At 42.3% G+C, this 17,902-nt stretch overlaps 3 protein-coding genes across 11 annotated transcripts in view; 2 read left to right on the forward strand and 1 right to left on the reverse strand.

Moving 5' to 3' along the window:
- Positions 1 to 17,902, forward strand: part of LOC133773569 (sec1 family domain-containing protein 2-like) — a 72,982-nt gene that overhangs the window by 18,934 nt on the left and 36,146 nt on the right. The window lies entirely within an intron of this gene.
- Positions 72 to 10,600, forward strand: LOC133773570 (uncharacterized). 3 transcript variants are annotated; one of them, XM_062210958.1, is made up of 4 exons: positions 72 to 155; positions 3,949 to 4,059; positions 6,574 to 6,705; positions 9,675 to 10,600. In XM_062210958.1, exons 3-4 carry the CDS (start codon positions 6,647 to 6,649, stop codon positions 10,345 to 10,347), a joined length of 732 nt encoding a protein of 243 aa, XP_062066942.1. In that variant the 5' UTR covers positions 72 to 155; positions 3,949 to 4,059; positions 6,574 to 6,646; the 3' UTR covers positions 10,348 to 10,600. The 3 variants fall into 3 exon arrangements, with proteins under 3 accessions (XP_062066942.1, XP_062066941.1, XP_062066943.1); XM_062210957.1 differs by having other exon boundaries at positions 6,603 to 6,705; XM_062210959.1 differs by lacking the exon at positions 72 to 155 and having other exon boundaries at positions 3,838 to 4,059; positions 6,603 to 6,705.
- LOC133773571 (pre-mRNA 3'-end-processing factor FIP1-like) overlaps positions 10,082 to 17,902 on the reverse strand; it is a 67,269-nt gene continuing 59,448 nt past the window's right edge. Inside the window, exons 5-7 of one of the 5 annotated variants that reach the window (XM_062210962.1) lie at positions 17,412 to 17,539; positions 14,151 to 14,299; positions 10,693 to 12,395 (exon numbers count right to left, since the gene is read on the reverse strand). In XM_062210962.1, coding sequence (XP_062066946.1) covers positions 14,186 to 14,299; positions 17,412 to 17,539 — 242 coding nt within the window. In that variant the 3' untranslated portion in view covers positions 10,693 to 12,395; positions 14,151 to 14,185. Of the gene's footprint in view, positions 10,169 to 10,692; positions 12,396 to 14,150; positions 14,300 to 15,644; positions 15,841 to 17,411; positions 17,540 to 17,902 lie in introns of those variants that run through there. The other 4 variants (XM_062210969.1, XM_062210968.1, XM_062210963.1 and 1 more) reach the window with 4 other exon arrangements.

The following is a 17,902-nucleotide window of genomic DNA, read 5'->3' on the forward strand; positions in this document are numbered from 1 at the left end:
ACTGAACACTGGGCTACCAGTGGGGACGATAACCTACGCTGCCTCAATCCAGAAGCCCGCGATGGAGGTACTGTGTCATCCTCAGCCATGCTGGCCCTGTGAGCTGTCAGCCTTCTCTGACATTGCTTCTGGTTCACTTGGAGACCGCACAACTGGTTAGTGGACACTCCCTCCCTCTTTCTTTTTCCTCCTATGGTGGTAAAATATGCATGACAACACTATGTTAACTGTTGCTGTGGATTCGTTTTGAGAGGAGAAACACAGTGGGGGCAAGAGGTGTGGAGTCAAGACACAGACACTGGGGGTCAGGTGAAAGCGGGCTAGAGGTGAGCAGCTTGCAGACTCTTGCAGTTGGTGCAGCAGCTTATCTAGCCAAGGCAGCCAGTCTGATCAAGGGATTGTTTATGTCATAACCAATCACTGCCTGTTGCTAGGCAGGCTCCTTTGGGTTCTGAAGCCAGTTCCTGAGTAACTGCCATTCGCTAGCCAGTGCCATCTTGGCAAGGTCAGCTCATCCCACCACAGTTAATTAGGTAAGTAGCATATTGTTGGGCAGGTCTTATCCACATGCAACTCGAGAACATTTTCATCACCCCCAACTGAAACCTATCTGCATGAAATGCCACCTCACCTGCTCTCCTACCCGCTAGGCTCTAGCGGTCACTACTTTCAGTCTTTATGAATGTGACTACCCTGGGTACTTCATGTAAGTACAGTCATACAGTATTATCCTATTGTATGTGGCTTATTTCACATAGCATCGTGACCTCAATGGTCACTCGTGTTACACTCTGTGTCAGAGTTTCCTTCATTTCTAAGGCTATGAATATAAATCATATCCCATAATATGTATAGATAGTCCTGGACATACAATGTGTGATGCCCAGATAAGTAGATCCCCAAGAAGCTATGTAGGTATTAAATTATATACTTCAAAAATTTCATAGAAAATGGAATTAAAGTAGGAGTTTAATTAGGTGCTAAATTGAGTTTGAACCCCATCCATTTTTTTTCCTTGATACACATTTTCCATGTGTTAAGAAAACAATTTTTAAAAGTGTTTAAATACTTGTTACTTATTTGAAAGGCAGAGTTACAGGGGTGGGGGAAGGCTAGTTCACTCCCCAAATGGCCACATCGCTGGGGTTGGGCTGATCCGAAATCAGGAGCCAGGAGCTCCTTTCAGGTCTCCCACCTATGTGCAGGGGCCAGAAGCTGCTTTCCTAGGAGCATTAGCAGGGAGCTGGATTGGAGTGAAGCAACCATACAGGATGCTGGTGCTGCAGGTGCTGGGTTAACCTGCTATGTCAAAGGGCCAGTGTTTTTGCTTTGTTTTGTTTTGTTTTTTGCAGCAAAAACTTTTGTATGAAAACAAACTCCTACTTTTAATTCCATTTTCACATAAACTTTCTGCAGTTGCTTCTTATTTAGCCTCCAGTATTAGTTAATCTTCCACAGTCTGACAACTTTTTAATGAAGTCTTTTTGTTATTTCTTATTTTCAAAGACCATGCTTATGACAGAATATCTAAAACTACTGAGCAGCCAGGCACCATTAAAAACATCATTACATGAATGTCAGAAATAAACACAGTATTGAATGAAAGAAGGGAGTCACAAGGGAATGACTACTTCAAGGAGCCTGTTTTGAAAACTGGACAAACTTGAATTCCACTGTCTGGGGGTATTTGGGGAGGCATGCTGAGGTGACAGAACTGTAAAGGCCACGAAGTGGTGATAGCTGTAGCACACTCAGTGGTAGACATGGGTGTGTACCCTGTGAGAATTCATTGAACTGTACACATGTTTTCTATGTGTGATTCCTCACAATACAAATAGCTTTTAAAAAGTCAGAACCCTCAGACGCAGTTAAACATTTCTCTTGGGACAAGCATTTGGAGCAGCAGTCAAGCCGCCACTTGGGATGCCTGCATTCCATAGCAGAGTGCCTGCATTCAGGTCCTGGATCCACTCTTGACTCCAGGTTCCTGCTAATGTACACCCTAGGAGGTAACTGTGATAACTCAAATACTTGGGGTCCTGAATCTCCATAGGAGATCCAGACAAAATGCACAGTTCACTGCTTTAGCCTGGCACAGTTCTGGCTGTTGCACGCATTTGGATAGCTAGCTAGTAGAGAAAGAGATCACTCTGCCTTTCAAATAAAATGTTTTTTTCTTTTAATAATTAGCATATAGCCTTCCAGTTCAATTCTTATCCATGATTATATCCACACACTATTTTGTAACAAGTTGTCTGTACTGGATGTATTGTGAGCATTCTTCCTTTTGGTCACATGAGATGGTGACTAGAATGGCTCCAATATAAAAGACTACAAATATCAAAATGTTGGAGATGATGTGAAGAAACTGGAACCTATCCTATCTTACTGGTGAAAATGTAAAATAGTGTGATGACTTGTGGAAATGGGTTAGCAATTGCTAAAAAGTCAAATATACACTTAGTATACATCCCAGCGATTCTATTCCTAGGCATTTATGCAAGAGAAAATGTGAAAATATATCAATGCAGACTCATACATATATATGTGTGTGTTTGTGTGTGTGTGCATAATCGTGAATTTTCACAGTAGCATTATTCATAATAGACAAAACATGAACACAGTCCAGATGTCCATAAACCAAAAATGACTCAACAAATGGTGTTATGCCCATACTACAGAATTCCCCGCCCCTCAACCAACACACACAACACTACAATGGACAGACTTCTCACACATGCTACAACACGGGTGAATCTTGAAGCCATTATGCTAAGTGAAAAGTGCCAGGCATACAATATTACATCTTGTATGTCCACTTACACTTTTTTTTTTTTTGACAGGCAGAGTGGATAGAGAGAGAGAGAGAGAGAGAGAAAGGTCTTCCTTTTTGCCGTTGGTTCACCCTCCAATGGCCGCCGTGGTAGCACACTGCGGCCGGCGCACCGCGCTGATCTGAAGCCAGGAGCCAGGTGCTTCTCCTGGTCTCCCATGCACGTGCAGGGCCCAAGCACTTGGGCCATCCTCCACTGTCTTCCCGGGCCACAGCGGAGGGCTGGCCTGGAAGAGGAGCAACCGAGACTAGTAGCCGGCGCCCCAACTGGGACTAGAACCCAGGGTGCGGGTGCCATAGGCAGAGGATTAGCCAAGTGAGCCACGGCGCCGGCCAAAGTTTACATTTTTTTTAAAGATTTAAATTTAAATTTTTAAAGATTTAAAAGTTTTACCCTTAGGGTTGGCGTTTGGCACATTGTTTCAAGTGCCACTTGAGATGCCTGTGTTTCCCATATCAGACTGCCTGGTTCGAGTCCTGGCTCTGTTCCTTATTCAAGATCCCTGCAAATGCTAACCCCGGGAGACAGCAGGTAACATCTGGTTTTTTTTTTTTTTGACAGGCAGAGTGGATAGTGGGAGAGAGAGAGACAGAGAGAAAGGTCTTCCTTTTTGCCGTTGGTTCACCCTCCAATGGCCGCTGTGGCCGGTGCATCGCGCTGATCCGAAGCCAGGAGCCAGGTGCTTCTCCTGGTCTCCAATGCGGGTGCAGGGCCCAAGCACTTGGGCCATCATCCACTGCCTTCCCGGGCCATAGCAGAGAGCTGGCCTGGAAGAGGGGCAACTGGGATAGATATATATAGACAGGCAGAGTGGACAGAGAGAGAGAGAGAGAGAGAAAGGTCTTCCTTTATTGTTGGTTCACCCTCCAATGGCCGCCGCGGCCGGCGCGCTGTGGCCGGCGCACCGTGCTGATCCAAAGCCAGGAAGAGGGGAAACTGGGACAGAATCCGGCGCCCTGACCGGGACTAGAACCCAGTGTGCTGGCGCTGCAAGGCGGAGGATTAGCCTATTGAGCCGCAGCGCCGCCCGCCTTATATATTTTGATTGGCACAACACACACTGGTGGGTGCTGTAAGGAATGGTGGCATTAATTTCATTCTTTCTTCCCCATAGACTTCCTTTCCAGGTAGCCAGGAGCACCTGAGCAGGAGTTGAGACTTGGAAAGTACCAGAATGTTTTGTTGCTGTGACCAGGGCAAAAGAAGTCACCAGTGACATTGACAGGTGAGTACAGGTCAGTAGTGGTTATGCCTTCCCCCTCCCAATCCTTTTCTTCGACCCCAGTCCAGACAGAGAGAAAACACCCAGAGCAGCTGCCACCATACCCAGTGAGTAGAGTATTTCATGGCGGGTCCACATGAGCAGCCACCTGTAGTCAGGAGCTAGAAATCAAGCAGACACTCTGAGGTGAGGCATAGGAATTTAACTGGTGTCCTCACTGCTAGGCCAAACACCTGCTCCAACAACCTTAATTGATATAAAATACAGACAGAGAAGAATGGGACTTCCTTTTGCAATCAAAATGAACAAAAGCACACCTTAGGGCCTTATGAATTTCAGAATGTCAATATCTAGCCATAGTTCCTTGTCTAAGAAATTATGGAAGGCACACTCTGGGTGACCCTGACTTCTCAGTGAATACCTCTGGCTCCCTTCATAGAATATTTCTCTTTCAATTACTGGGAGCTTTTTTGCCATTTTCCTCCTGGAACACTCATAGATTACAGTGACTGACCCAGAACCTCCAAAAAGACATTTCAGTTATCAAAAAACTTCTGAGCTCTTGCAGGGGGAACTTGACCACTGTGGTCATTTATCTGCCTTTCTCTTGTAACATACTGTCTACTCAGAATTCACCAAATAGTTCTCTGGGTCATGGGAGCGGAAGAACGCTGTCACATTCATTACTTTACCATTTGGCACTTGCTATCCTTTATACTACTGAGAAATCTTCCAACTTTCTTTTTTGATTTGTTGAAGGGAAACCCTATGGTTTATTATTTACCTCCAGTTAAAAAGACTATTGAGGCTTACTGGAAGCCCTTTAATCATTTTATTATCTTCATGAAGAAGTTCAATGTCATTTGATGATCCTATAAGTGATCATTCCAAGCCACTTTATTTGGACATTTTCTGTGTTATCTATTAAATCTGTGCTGTTGGCATTTTTAATTGAGGGTGCCTGCATGTCACTTTGAATGTAAATGATATCTATAGCATGGGTAATATGACCATCACAACAGTATTTACCTAAGAAGGATCACTGGAGCACTTGTGGCTCAAGTCCTGGTTTCACCCTAACTTCAGCTTCCTGTTAATGCACACCCTGGGAAACAGCTGCTGATGGCACAAATACTTGGGTCCCTGCTACCCATGTGGGAGACCTGAATTGATTTCAAGTTCTCTGTCTCTCTGACTTGGAAACACAAGTTTAAAAATGAATTTATGCTAAAAAAAAAAGAAATGGAAATGAGGGTGTCACCATATCACTGGGTGTCATTCCGTTTATGAATCGTGTCTTTGTTCTTTGTAAAGTATGTGTTTTTCATAGTATTACATTTTCAGGGTGGTTAAATCCACAGAACATACATTTCACCATCAGAACCATTTTGAAGTGTACGCATCAGTGGCATTAAGTATGTTTAATTGTTGTACATCCATCTCCAGAACCTTTTCATCTGACCCGTGTGCAACTGTATCCATAGCCCCTCCTGCCCTGAGCCCCTGGCAGCCTCCACTGTACTTCCTGTCTCTATGAATTTGACTACTGTAGGCACTTTATATATGTGGGATCATAGAGGATTTATCTTTTCTGACTGGTCTATTCACTTAGCTTAATGTTTTCAAGATTCACCCATGTTTTATATGAGCAGCCTGTGTCAGAATTTTCTTCCTTGGATACACCATGCTTTGTTTACCCATTCATCTATCCCTAGAAATTCAGGTTGTTTCCTCATTTTGGCTCATATGAATAATGTTGTGAACAAGGGTGTGCTAATATCTATTCAAGACCCTGCTTTCAATTATTTTGAGTATATACCCTAAAGTGGAATTACTTGATCATGTGGTAACTATTGTGCTTTTTCTATGGAAAACCCATAGTGTTTTTAATGGCCACAGTTTTACGTTCCCACAAGCAATGTGCAAGGGTTTTCATTTTTCCACATCCTGACATTTGTTGATCTTTTTAAAAGATCAAAGTGTCAGCTTTGAAGATGTCTTTAGTCAAACCAAGATAAAGGAGACAGAAAGACAACCATTCTCTATTTTCCCATGTACTGCTATCACAAAAGGATTCACTTTCATTTTTTAATAGAGCATAGGCATGGCCACCAATAGCCATTACTATAAATGACATGGGATTTTTCTATTTGGTGATACTCATTATATGTGACTATATACCAACTGGTATGGAGAGAGCCGAGAAGCACTACTTCCAGGCATCAGGGCTCTGGAGCCTGGCATGCCATGTAGATCTGTGTGATTGAATGGGGATATGTTCTTTAACCTCTCCACTCAGTTGTCTGGCCTGTAAAGCTGAGATCATAATCACACAGCCATCATTGTGCTGTCATGATGACTGAATACAGTTTTATTTCTAAAGTGTTTGGAATAGGACCTAGCCTAAACAAGCCTTAAACTATACAGTAAGCATGTAAGAACTCTTTTGTGAGACTCAGGGATCTGGGGCTTTGCTCAGAGCCTGAAACTACCTAACAATACATTTTTTAACTGTAGGTGTTTCCCTCTCTGTGATTCTTTTAAAGCTGGCTGGAAAATTTCTTCTCCCTGTTCAACATCTTCAACTGCCATGAAGAGTGTGTTCCATTCTCCAAACATCCAAATGTACGGAATTTTTAGGCTCCACCGGTAAATTTTATTTATTTATTTATTCATTCAATCCATCAATCAATCAAGAGGCAGAGACAGAGATATAGAGATAGATTTTAAAATAAAGAAAAAGACAAAAGCTGCTACACAGGCACACAGAAAGATCTTCCATCTACTGATTCATTGCCCAGATGTTCACCACAGCTGAAATTGTGCCCTGCTGTAGAGTGGAACCAGAAATTCAATCCTGGTCTCCCATGTGGATGGCATAGACACAAGTACTTCAGATGTTACCTGCTGGCCGGCGCCATGGCTTAACAGGCTAATCCTCTGCCTTGCGGCGCCGGCACACTGGGTTCTAGTCCCGGTTGGGGCGCCAGATTCTATCCCAGTTGCCCCTCTTCCAGGCCAGCTCTCTGCTATGGCCCGGGAAGGCAGTGGATGATGGCCCAAGTGCTTGGGCCCTGCACCCGCATTGGAGACCAGGAGAAGCACCTGGCTCCTGGCTTCGGATCAGCGCGATGCACCGGCCGCAACGGCCATTGGAGGGTGAACCAACGGCAAAAAGGAAGACCTTTCTCTCTGTCTCTCTCTCTCCCACTATCCACTCTGCCTGTCAAAAAAAAAAAAACAAACCAGATGTTACCTGCTGTCTCCCAGGGTTAGCATTTGCAGGGATCTTGAATAAGGAACAGAGCCAGGACTCGAACCAGGCAGTCTGATATGGGAAACACAGGCATCTCAAGTGGCACTTGAAACAATGTGCCAAACACCAACCCTAAGGGTAAAACTTTTAAATCTTTAAAAATTTAAATTTAAATCTTTAAAAAAAAATGTAAACTTTGGCCGGCGCCGTGGCTCACTCGGCTAATCCTCTGCCTATGGCACCCGCACCCTGGGTTCTAGTCCCAGTTGGGGCGCCGGGTACTAGTCTCGGTTGCTCCTCTTCCAGTCCAGCTCTCTGCTGTGGCCCGGGAAGACAGTGGAGGATGGCCCAAGTGCTTGGGCCCTGCACACGCATGGGAGACCAGGAGGAAGCACCCGGCTCCTGGCTTTGGATCGGTGCAGCTGCCAGTTGTGGCAGCCATTAGTGGAGTGAACCAACGGAAGGAAGACCTTTCTCTCTGTCTCTCTCACTGTCTATAACTCTCTCTCTCTCTCACTAACTCTGCCTGTCAGAAAATAAAAAAAAATTTAAAAATGTAAACTTCAATCTTTCAAATTAAGTTTTTAGGAAAATGTGTCTCACTGCACAGGTTTCAGCTATGGACATATTTTCTTGGCAACTACCACATTCTCCTTCCTTGATTCCTTTTCCTCATCCAGATCCCTGATTTGTTTCCATTTCTTCAGTCCCCCAGTAGCAAGGAAGTACTAATAACACAGTGAATTAATCAAATGGGTGATCAACTCCAAATACATCTTACTATGGTAACTTCCCACGCTGTAAAACTGTAGCCTTCCGGTGACTTGGAAATACATTTGGCAGAAGAGTGGGGAGTAGTGGCTACAGTGTTGTACATATCAGGCTTCACAGCAAGGAGATGTAGTTTGGATGCCCCTAACATCTGCATGGGCAGTCGCTCTCAGCATCCACACACCTGGTACCCCAGTAGACAGGATCTTAGTCCTTTCTGTTGAACAACAGGGCAGGATGCATGAGCAGTGTAATTTTCTGATTATTCCCACCCCTTATTCCCAAGAATTCAAATGGACAGATGGTCCTAGTAAGTTGATTTATTTTTTTAAAGATTTATTTATTTATTTGAAAGTCAGAATCACACAGAGAGAGGCAGAGAGAGAGAGAGAGAGAGTTCTCCCATCTGATCATTCACTCCCCAATTGGCTGCAATGGCCAGAGCTGCACTGATCCAAAGCCAGGATCCAGGAGCTTCTTCCAGGTCTGCCATGTGGGTGCAGGGGCCCAAGGACATGGGCCATCTTCCACTGCTCTCTGAGGAAATAGTCAAGAGCTGGATTGGAAGTGGAGCATCTGGGACTTGGGCCAGCGCCCATATGAAATGCCGGTGCTGCAGGCCAGGGCAATAACCCACTGCACACACAGCACCGGCCCCTAGTAAATTGATTTATAACGTCAAAACTGCTTCATGGAAGATGAATAACTCAGGATTTTTTTAAGTTGCATATAGAAGATGTTGAGATCTGAAGGTACAATTGAGCAAATGGTGGTTGAAAAAATGTGAATCTGTTGTGTTTAATACACAGATCCTTAAAATTGTGTTCCTTCTGCTTGCAAGTATAAATGTATGTGTGTTTTGCATTTAAAAACGTACAAACTAGAAAAACATGTAAAGAATCAAAGTCTAAAACATAAACATTTAATGTTAAGAATTGAACTTTTGGTGTGTATATTGTAAATTTTCAAAGAATGTGTGTATATATGTATATATACATATCTAATCAGGTGGGAATTTTCTTCTGACAAATTATCATATCACACATATTACGGTTCATTTTCTGGTATAACACAGAAATTTCTTCTTGTAGTTCATATTGATTAACTCATCCTTGGTGATAGCTATATGATATTCCACTATTATCTCAGATGTACAACAGTTTAAGCATTCCTCTATTTATAGACATTTTGATTATGTCTAATTTTTCTCTACAGCAAATGTTGCTGAAACTAACATCTCTTTACAAACGTTTTTGCAAGCCTAGACTTAGTCTGGAGCTGCTAGATAAAAGTATAAACATTTGAACTTTTCAAAGATCTTGTCAGACTGTGCTCCTAAAATGCCTTCTGAACTCCTACCTTCACCCTGTCATGGGTTCCTAGGCATCTTTTATTGTTATGCAAAATATTTAGAGGATTGTTTGAAGGCCAACATGCATATAACAAACAGTTCAATATACCTTTCTGGCAAGGACAGGATGTAGGTATTGCTGCCCTCCCTAAACCATGGCTCATGCAATCTGATTTGGTTTTTTTGTTTCCTCTCTGGTGCCCCTGGCATGAATTCACAACTCCTCCACCTCATCTTCAGTTTGTCCGAAATGAAGCAATGGATCTACAAACTCATTGGTCTCTTCTTCAGTTATTTGTCCTGGGCTTTTGGTGTGAGCCTTGTCAACAGCAGATCCTGGCGCGTGTGGGAATTCGACAGCCAGACTGTGCCTTTTGTGTTCATTGGATTTTGGGAAGCCTTCTATTACGAAAAAGTTAACATCGCTGGTTCAGTAACACAGGTGCCGATGCATAGCCCAATCAATGGCAGCTGGGTCATTTCGACTGAGATTGAATATGGGCGGGACCTGATATTGTTGCCTAGCTTTATGAAGACGACTGTTCTGATCTTCAGCACGGTGGCCATTCTGGTCAGCTGGATCAAGGCACCATACCTAGAGTTCATCCAAATGTGTTACAAAATATCTGTCTTCTTCCTTTTCACCAGCTGTGTCTGTACCTTCACTGTAGTGATCTGGAATTTCACTGTGGATTTTTATGGACAAAGCACTCTTGACTTTCCCCTTAACTTTCCTGTTGACAAAGAAATCCTGATAAGGAAACACTTCAGCTTTGTGTTTCCAGTAGGAATCTCAACAGCCACTCTATCACTAATAAGTGCCATCATGTTTCTCTGTGAGTTATGTTTAGCAGAACGGCGGAATCGAGTAAAACCCCTGCCTGTGGACGATCATTCAAAAGAAAAGGTCTAAACTGAGGGCTTTCTCAGTTTTGGAAGTTTGGGAAGTTTTATTAATTTTTGGAAGGCTGCTGGTAGAAATTTCTTGAAGAAATTTTCTGCATACAGAAAATACTGTGGCTATTATCTACACATTAAATATAACACATATTTGACTCTTGTAGTGTGTGTCTCAAGCTTATATTCTCTTCTGTTCCAATCTGTAAAGCTACCCACCTCTGAAGCATTTCTCTTCTTGAAATCTGCAGGCAAATATCTTCTGTACACACACTGCCAAAAACCAAAAGCAGGGGAAAGTACTGGTGGTATAGTGCAAGCATGCATCAGTGAGCACAAGCAACTCCGTGTTGAATGAGAGTTTATAAAAAAAAAAAAAAAAAAAAAAAAAAAAAAAGCTCATATGTACACATAGGGAAATCACCATGTTTACAGCTAAGAAATCTCAAAGCCCTTACAGTTGGTTAGGTTAGAGCAGGATTCCTCAAATTTGGGCCCACTTGACATTTTGGATGGAGTTCCTTTTGGGGATACCTAGCAGTTTCTGTACCCATTCATGTCAATCACACATGCCTCTATCTCCAGCTGTGACCACCCCAAATTTCAGACATTTCCATATATCTGCTGATGAGCACAATAGATCTGTCTTGCAAATTCCTGGGGTACATGTACCAATGATCCAGATGAATGAAAGTTATGAAATGTTGACAGGATTTGGAGGAAAATTGATTATCAAATAAAACTGCATAGGCTCAGCCTACCATAGCATTCTGTGCCCTGGTCATTGGCTACCATTAGCTTAGGGGCCGACTGGGGAAGACTTTGCTTCCTCTTCCCGGGGACATCTGGCAGTGGCAATGGCAGGACAAAATGTAATCTCAGAAGTACAACACTCCATCATAAGGTTAGAGAGCCTGATAAACAATGATGATGAGAGAACTTGGAATCTTAGGTTAAAAATATGAAGAAATTGCCTGAAACAGTATGAATGACAGGGAAACTGAAAACATGATAGAGCACTTCAGAGGCAGGGAAAACAGAATGAGAAGTCTCAATGTATGTTCCAAGGACTTTTTGTGGAATAAAAGTTTGCTGTGAACTAGTTGAAGTGAGGTTGAAAAATTTCCAGAATTGTGAAAAACATGAATCCTCAGATTGAGGAAATACACACGTCTTGAGCAGGCTAAATTAGCACAGATTCACACCTGGATATATGAAGGCATGCTTCAAAAAGCTTGTGGGAAAATAAATTTAAAAATAAGTTTATTTTGGTGCAAAATAGTTTTGGAATCCTTGCACAGTTTTTTCTTTTTTTTTTTTTTTTGAGAATTATTTAATTTATTTGAAAGTCAGAGTTACATAGAGAAGAAGAGTCAGAGAGAGAGAGAGAGAGAGAGAGAAAGAGAAGAGTATCTTCCATCTGCTGGTTCACTCCCCAACTGGCCACAACAGCTGGAACTGTGCTGATCCGAAGCAAGGAGACAGGAAACTTTTCCAGGCCTCCCACATGGGTGCAGGGGCCTGAGGGCTTGGGCCCTCCTCTACTGCTTTCCCAGGCCATAGCAGAGAGCTGGACCAGAAGTGGAGAAACCAGAACTCAAACTGGCACCCACATGGGATACCGGCACTGCAGGTGGCAGCTCTACCCGCTATGTCACAGCACCAGCCCCAAATATTTTTTTTCATAAACACAGCTTTGTATGAACTTTTAAAAGATTCCTTATACACATGGATAAAAAAATTTTTGCACCAAAATAAAAATAAACTTGCTTTAATTCCATTTCTACAACTTTTTGAATTATCCTTATTATCAGTTAAAATTCAGATACTTCAGATACAAAGAAAAATCTCTGAGGAAACAAAACTTAATGATAAAGGATGTACACTTGGACTTATTGATAACAGACTTCTCAACAAAGGGCAAAACCAGTCTGATAATATTTCCACAGTGCTGAAGGTAATGATCAATCAGTAATTCTATGTCCACTAACTGATCATTCAGGAATAAGGCATGAAAGGAGGCCCTCTGGAGAGAAATTAGCTGGGCTCACAATGGAGTTGAATCTAGAAGCAATGATGAACAAAGAAACTGGTAAGCCTATGGGTAAACATAAACAAGCACTGATTATAATGTTTAAATGTTTATATTAAAGGTTCACATATCTCATAACATGTAAAGTAGGAAAGAGATTACTAGGGCTACAACTTTAATGTCCTTGCTTGTTCTGTGTCATTGATTCACTTTATTATTCTTTGGCTTGATTATTTATTCTTTTTTCTAAAAAATTATTTATTTACTTGAATTTCAGAGTGTACAGAGAGAAAGAAAGTGGGGGAGAGAGAGCGAATATGTATATATATCTTCCATCTGCTGCTGGTTCACTCTTCAAATGGCCTCGCCTGGAGCCAGGAGTTTCTTCTGGGTCTCATTCATGGGTACAGAGGCCCAAAGAGTTGGACAATCTTCCACTGCTTTCCTAGGCCCATTAGCAGAGAGCTGGATCAGAAGTGGAGCAGCTGGGACTCAAACCAGTGTCCATACATGAGGCTGGCATTGCAGAGAGTGGCTTTACCCACGATGCCACAATGCTAGCCCTGGCCTGATTTTTTACTCTAAGTAAGCAACATTGTTAACTTACTTTACAGTTCTCCTTACATTTGCTTTTCCAAATCAAGAGCCATATAGAATTGAAGAATTAAAAAATGAATTTCTATTTGGAAGTTTTAAAAAGGAATCTTAGATTGAACTTTAAAAATATTTTATTAACTAGTTGTACATATTTATGGATTACAGTGCCATTTCAGTACATGAATATAATGTGCATCAGGGTAATTAACATTTCACCTTCTTTTAAAATGTTTCATTTATTTAGTTTTATTTCTTTGAAAGGCAAATTGATAGGAAGAGATGGGAGTGGGGGAGGGAAAGAGAATGAGAGAGATCTTCTACCCACTGACTTACTCCCTAAATGGCTACCACACAGGTGGCAAAGACCAGAGTACCAGAGCCATCACCTGCTCCTTCCCAGGATGCACATCAGGAGGAAGCTGGATCAGAACTGGTGGCAAGACTCAAATTCAGGCATTTTGATATGGGATGCGCATCCCAAGCAGCAGCACAAGGTCCACGCCAAAATTTCTCCTTCTTTAATAAGACTTTAAGACTGGAGCCTTGGCGCTCCTTTCTCCTATTTTCTCATAAAATACATAATAGATTATTTTGAACTGTAATCATCATGATTCTATGTAACACCAACTTACTCCTTCATGAGAGAGAGAGAAATGAAACCTCATTCCTGCCTCTCATAACTTATCAAAATCAACTCAGGGAGCCGGCACTGTGGTGTAGAGGGTAAAACCACTGCCTGCAGTGCCAGCATCCCATATGGTGCCCCTTTGAGTCCCAGCTGCTTCACTTCCAATCCAGCTCCCTTCTAATGCACCTAGGAAAGCAGTGGAAGATGGTCCAAGTGCTTGAGCCCCTGCACCCTCATGGGAGACCCAGATGAAGGTCCTGGCTCCTGGCTTGATTAGCCCATCTACATTGTGGCCATTTGGGGAGTTATCCAGCAGATGGAGCACTCTCTCTCTCTCTCTTCCTCTCTTTGTAACTCTGCCTTTCAAATAAGTAAGCACATCTTTAAAAAAATCAACTCAGCCGGCATTGTGGAATTGCAGGTTAATCCACCACATGCGATGCTGGCATCCCATATGGGCACAGGTTCTAGTCCTGGCTGCTCCACTTCTGATCTAGCTCCCTGCTAATATGCCTGGTAGGGCATCAGAGGATGGCACAAGTTCTCAGGCCCCCATACCCACCTGGGAGACTTGGAAGAAGCTCCTGGCTCCAGGCTTCAGACTGTCTGGATTAATTTTATCCCTCTCATAAAACATTCTTCCATTTGTCCACAAGGTAACAGCACAAGCACATCCAGTAAAGTAGCAAAAACAGTTTCTGGGTATTTGGTCTGAAATCAAACACTAATGATAATTGCTTGGTTGTTCATTTTGATACATTATTTGCATAAAAATTATTCATTAGATTGCTTTCTGACAAAAGTACTTTATATTCATTGTAAAATTGGCATAAAGGAGAAAAAAATACAAATCACCTAGGGGACACTACTCAGGTATAGCCAAGATTAAAAATCTGATGTTTATGTTTCTAGACATGTGGTAGAAAATATACATTTTTTAAAACAAAATTTGTCCTTCATATGTAATTGGTTTTTGTCATCCATGTGGGAGACCTGGATTGAGGGCTTGGCTCCTGGCTTAGGCTTGGCCAAGTACTGTTTCAGGTATTTAGGAAGTGAACCAATAGATGGGAGCTCTCTATCTGCCTTTCTTTCTCTGTCTCTCTGTTTCTCAAATCTAATTTAAAAAAATTTTTAATAGTAATTGCATAACTGTAATATTTTTCTTAGTATATTTTGTATATGGAAAAATATCATATGGACAATTAAAACAGCCCAATTAACTAATTTAAATCAATTACACAAGTTAAATGAATCCACTTGGGGACAGCACTCTGGTGTAGTGGGTGAAGCCCCATCCTGCAATGCCAGCATCCCATAAGGGCTCTGGTTCAAGTCCCATCTACTCCACTTCCAATCTAGCTCTTTTCTATGACCAGAGAAAGTAGTGGAAGATGGCTCAAGTCCTGGGCTCCTGCAACCACATGAGAGACCTGGAAGAAGCTCCTGGCTCCTGGCTTCAGATCAGCCCATCTTGGGCCATTGCAACCCTTTGGGGAGTGAACCAGTGGATGGAAGACCTCTCTCTATCTGCTTCTGCCTCTCTGAAAATCTGCCTGTCATATAAATAAATCTTTAAAATAAATGAATCCACAGGATGAGAAACCACATACTCTTTAAAAATCAAGGCAAGTGTCTGTGCTGTGGCACAGCAGGTAAAGCTGTCACCTGTGATGTCAGCATTCCATATGGGTACCTTTTCAGGGCCCAACTGTTCCACTTCTAATCCAGCTCCCTGCTTATGGCCTGGGAAAAGCATCAGAAGATGGCCCAAGTGCTGAGGCCCCTGCCACTCACATGGAAAACCCAGGTGGAGTTCCAGGCTCCTGGCTTCATCCTGGCCCCGCCCTGGCCATTGCAGCCATTTGGGGAGTAAACCAGCAAATGGAAGACCTCTTTCTGTTCGTCTCTCCCTCTCTCTAACCCTGAATTTCAAATAAATAAATAAATCTTTAAAATGAATAAACAAACTGGGGCCGGCGCCGTGGCTCACTTGGCTAATCCTCCACCTGCGGCACCAGCATCCCATATGGGCGCCGGGTTCTAGTCCTGGTTGCTCCTCTTCCAGTCCAGCTCTCTGCTGTGGCCTGGGTGGGCAGTGGAGGATGGCCCCTGAACCCATGTGGGAGACCAGGAAGAAGCACCTGGTTCCTGGCTTTGGATCAGCGCAGCGCCAGCCATAGCAGCCATTTGTGGGGTAAACCAACGGAAGGAAGACCTTTCTCCCTGTCTCTCTCTCTTACTTTCTCTATCTGTCAAAAAAAAAAAAAATGAAAAAACAAATCAAAATCAGGGCAAGCATTTTGCACAGCAGTTAAGATTGCTTGGGACACCCAGGCCCTTTACTGGAGGCTCTGGATTACATTCTTGCCTCTGATTGCAATTGCAGTTCCCTGCTAATATACACCCTGCAAAGCAGCAGAGAGTTCCCAGCTCCAAGCTTCAGTGGCCCAGCCCTGGCCACTGTGAATATTTTGGGGAATAAACCAGTGAATGGGAGATCTCTTTCTGTCTCTTAAATAAATAAATAAGTAACTAATTTTTAAAATCACCAAATCAAATAATTCAGCAATACTGGTGGAAAGTCTCAAGATAAATCTGGTCTGAAAGTATAGATTAGAAAACAATCATGGGGCTGACACTGTGGCGTAGCAGGTAAAGCTGCCACCTGCAGTGCCGGCATCCAATATGGGCACCGGTTTGAGTCCCAGCTGCTCCACTTCTGATCCAGCTCTCTGCTATGTCCTGGAAAAGCAGTGGAAGATAGCCCAAATAATTGGGCCCCTGCACCTACACAGGAAACCCAGAAGAATATCCTGGCTTCCTATTGTGATAGCTCCATCTGTTGCAGACATTTGGAGAGTGAACCAGCAGATGGATGACCTCTCCCTCTGTCTCTGTCTCTTTCTCTCTTTAACTCTGCTTTTCAAATACATAAATAAATCTTTAAAAAAACAATTACATAGGAAGGACAAATTTTGTTTTAAAAATGTATATTTTCTACCACATGTCTAGAAACATAAACATCAGATTTTTAATCTTGGCTATACCTGAGTAGTGTCCCCTAGGTGATTTGTATTTTTTTCTCCTTTATGCCAATTTTTACAATGAATACATAGTACTTTTGTCAGAAAACAATCTAATGAATAATTTTTATGCAAATAACATTTCAAAATGAACAATCATCATTAGTGTTTGATTTCAGACCAAATACCCAGAAACTGTTTTTGCTACTTTACTGGATGTGCTTGTGCTGTTACCTTGTGGACAAATGGAAGAATGTTTTATGAGAGGGATAAAATTAATCCAGACAGTCTTCAAATTCATAGATGTTATTTATAACATTATTAAAAATATCAAATTCATGATAGACAGCTGTTTGACACTGTTACAGACAACAGTGTAGTTTGACACTGTTCAGATATCCTGATATTTTCAAGTCCCCTTTCAAAAGATATTTATCTATTTGAAAGGCAGAGTTACAAAGGGAGAGATAGAGGTTTTCCATCTGACTGGTTCACTCTCCAAATGGCCATAAATAGCCAGGTCTGGGTCAGACTGAAGCCAAGCACCTGGAACTCCTCCTGGGGTCACCACATGGATAGCCGAGACCCAGAGAGTTGGGACATCTTCCATTGCTTTCTTTGGCATATTAGCAGGGAGCTAGATTAGAAGTGAATCAGTTGAGGCCTGAACTGGGGCTCATATTGGATGCTGGTATCCCTGGCAATGGCTTAACTCAATGTGCTACAATGCCAGCCCCTCAAGTTCTTTTACTTTTTACAAACAAGACCCAACTATATGTTGCCTACAAAAAACATACCTGATTGGTAGAGACACTCAGACTGAAAGTGCAGGGATGAAAAAAAATATATTCCACACAAAACCAAACCAAGAGTGAGTGGCAGTGGCTTTCCTCATTATCAGGTAAAACAGACTTTAAGCCAGAAACTGTAAAAAGAGACAAAAAAGGTCATTATATGATAATAAAAATACCAACTCACCCAGAGGATCTAACAATTATAAATATATATGCATCCAACTCCAGGTCACTCATATAAATAAGGCAAATGTTTTACATCTAAAAATGGAAACAGTCTCCAAAACAATAATACTTGGTGACATGGAACACCCACTGCCATTGATGGACAGATCATCTAGACAGAAAACCAGCAAATAAACATTAAACTACACTGCAGACCAAGTGGACCTAACAAACATTTACAGAACCTTTCATCTAACAGTTCCAGAGTACACATTCTTCTCACCAGCACATAGGACAATTTCCAAGATATGTTAGACTACAAAACAACA

Source organism: Lepus europaeus, chromosome 14, assembly GCF_033115175.1.
Source record: "Lepus europaeus isolate LE1 chromosome 14, mLepTim1.pri, whole genome shotgun sequence".
Lineage (NCBI taxonomy): Eukaryota > Metazoa > Chordata > Mammalia > Lagomorpha > Leporidae > Lepus > Lepus europaeus.

What these genes read in the sequence shown, in the direction of transcription:
- LOC133773570 (XM_062210958.1), top strand. Translation starts at nt 6,647, where the DNA reads ATGAAGAGTGTGTTCCATTCTCCAAACATCCAAATGTACGGAATTTTT. An exon ending in GGAATTTTTAGGCTCCACCG is followed by an intron (nt 6,706 to 9,674) that starts GTAAATTTTATT and finishes CCTCATCTTCAG; the next exon opens with TTTGTCCGAAATGAAGCAAT.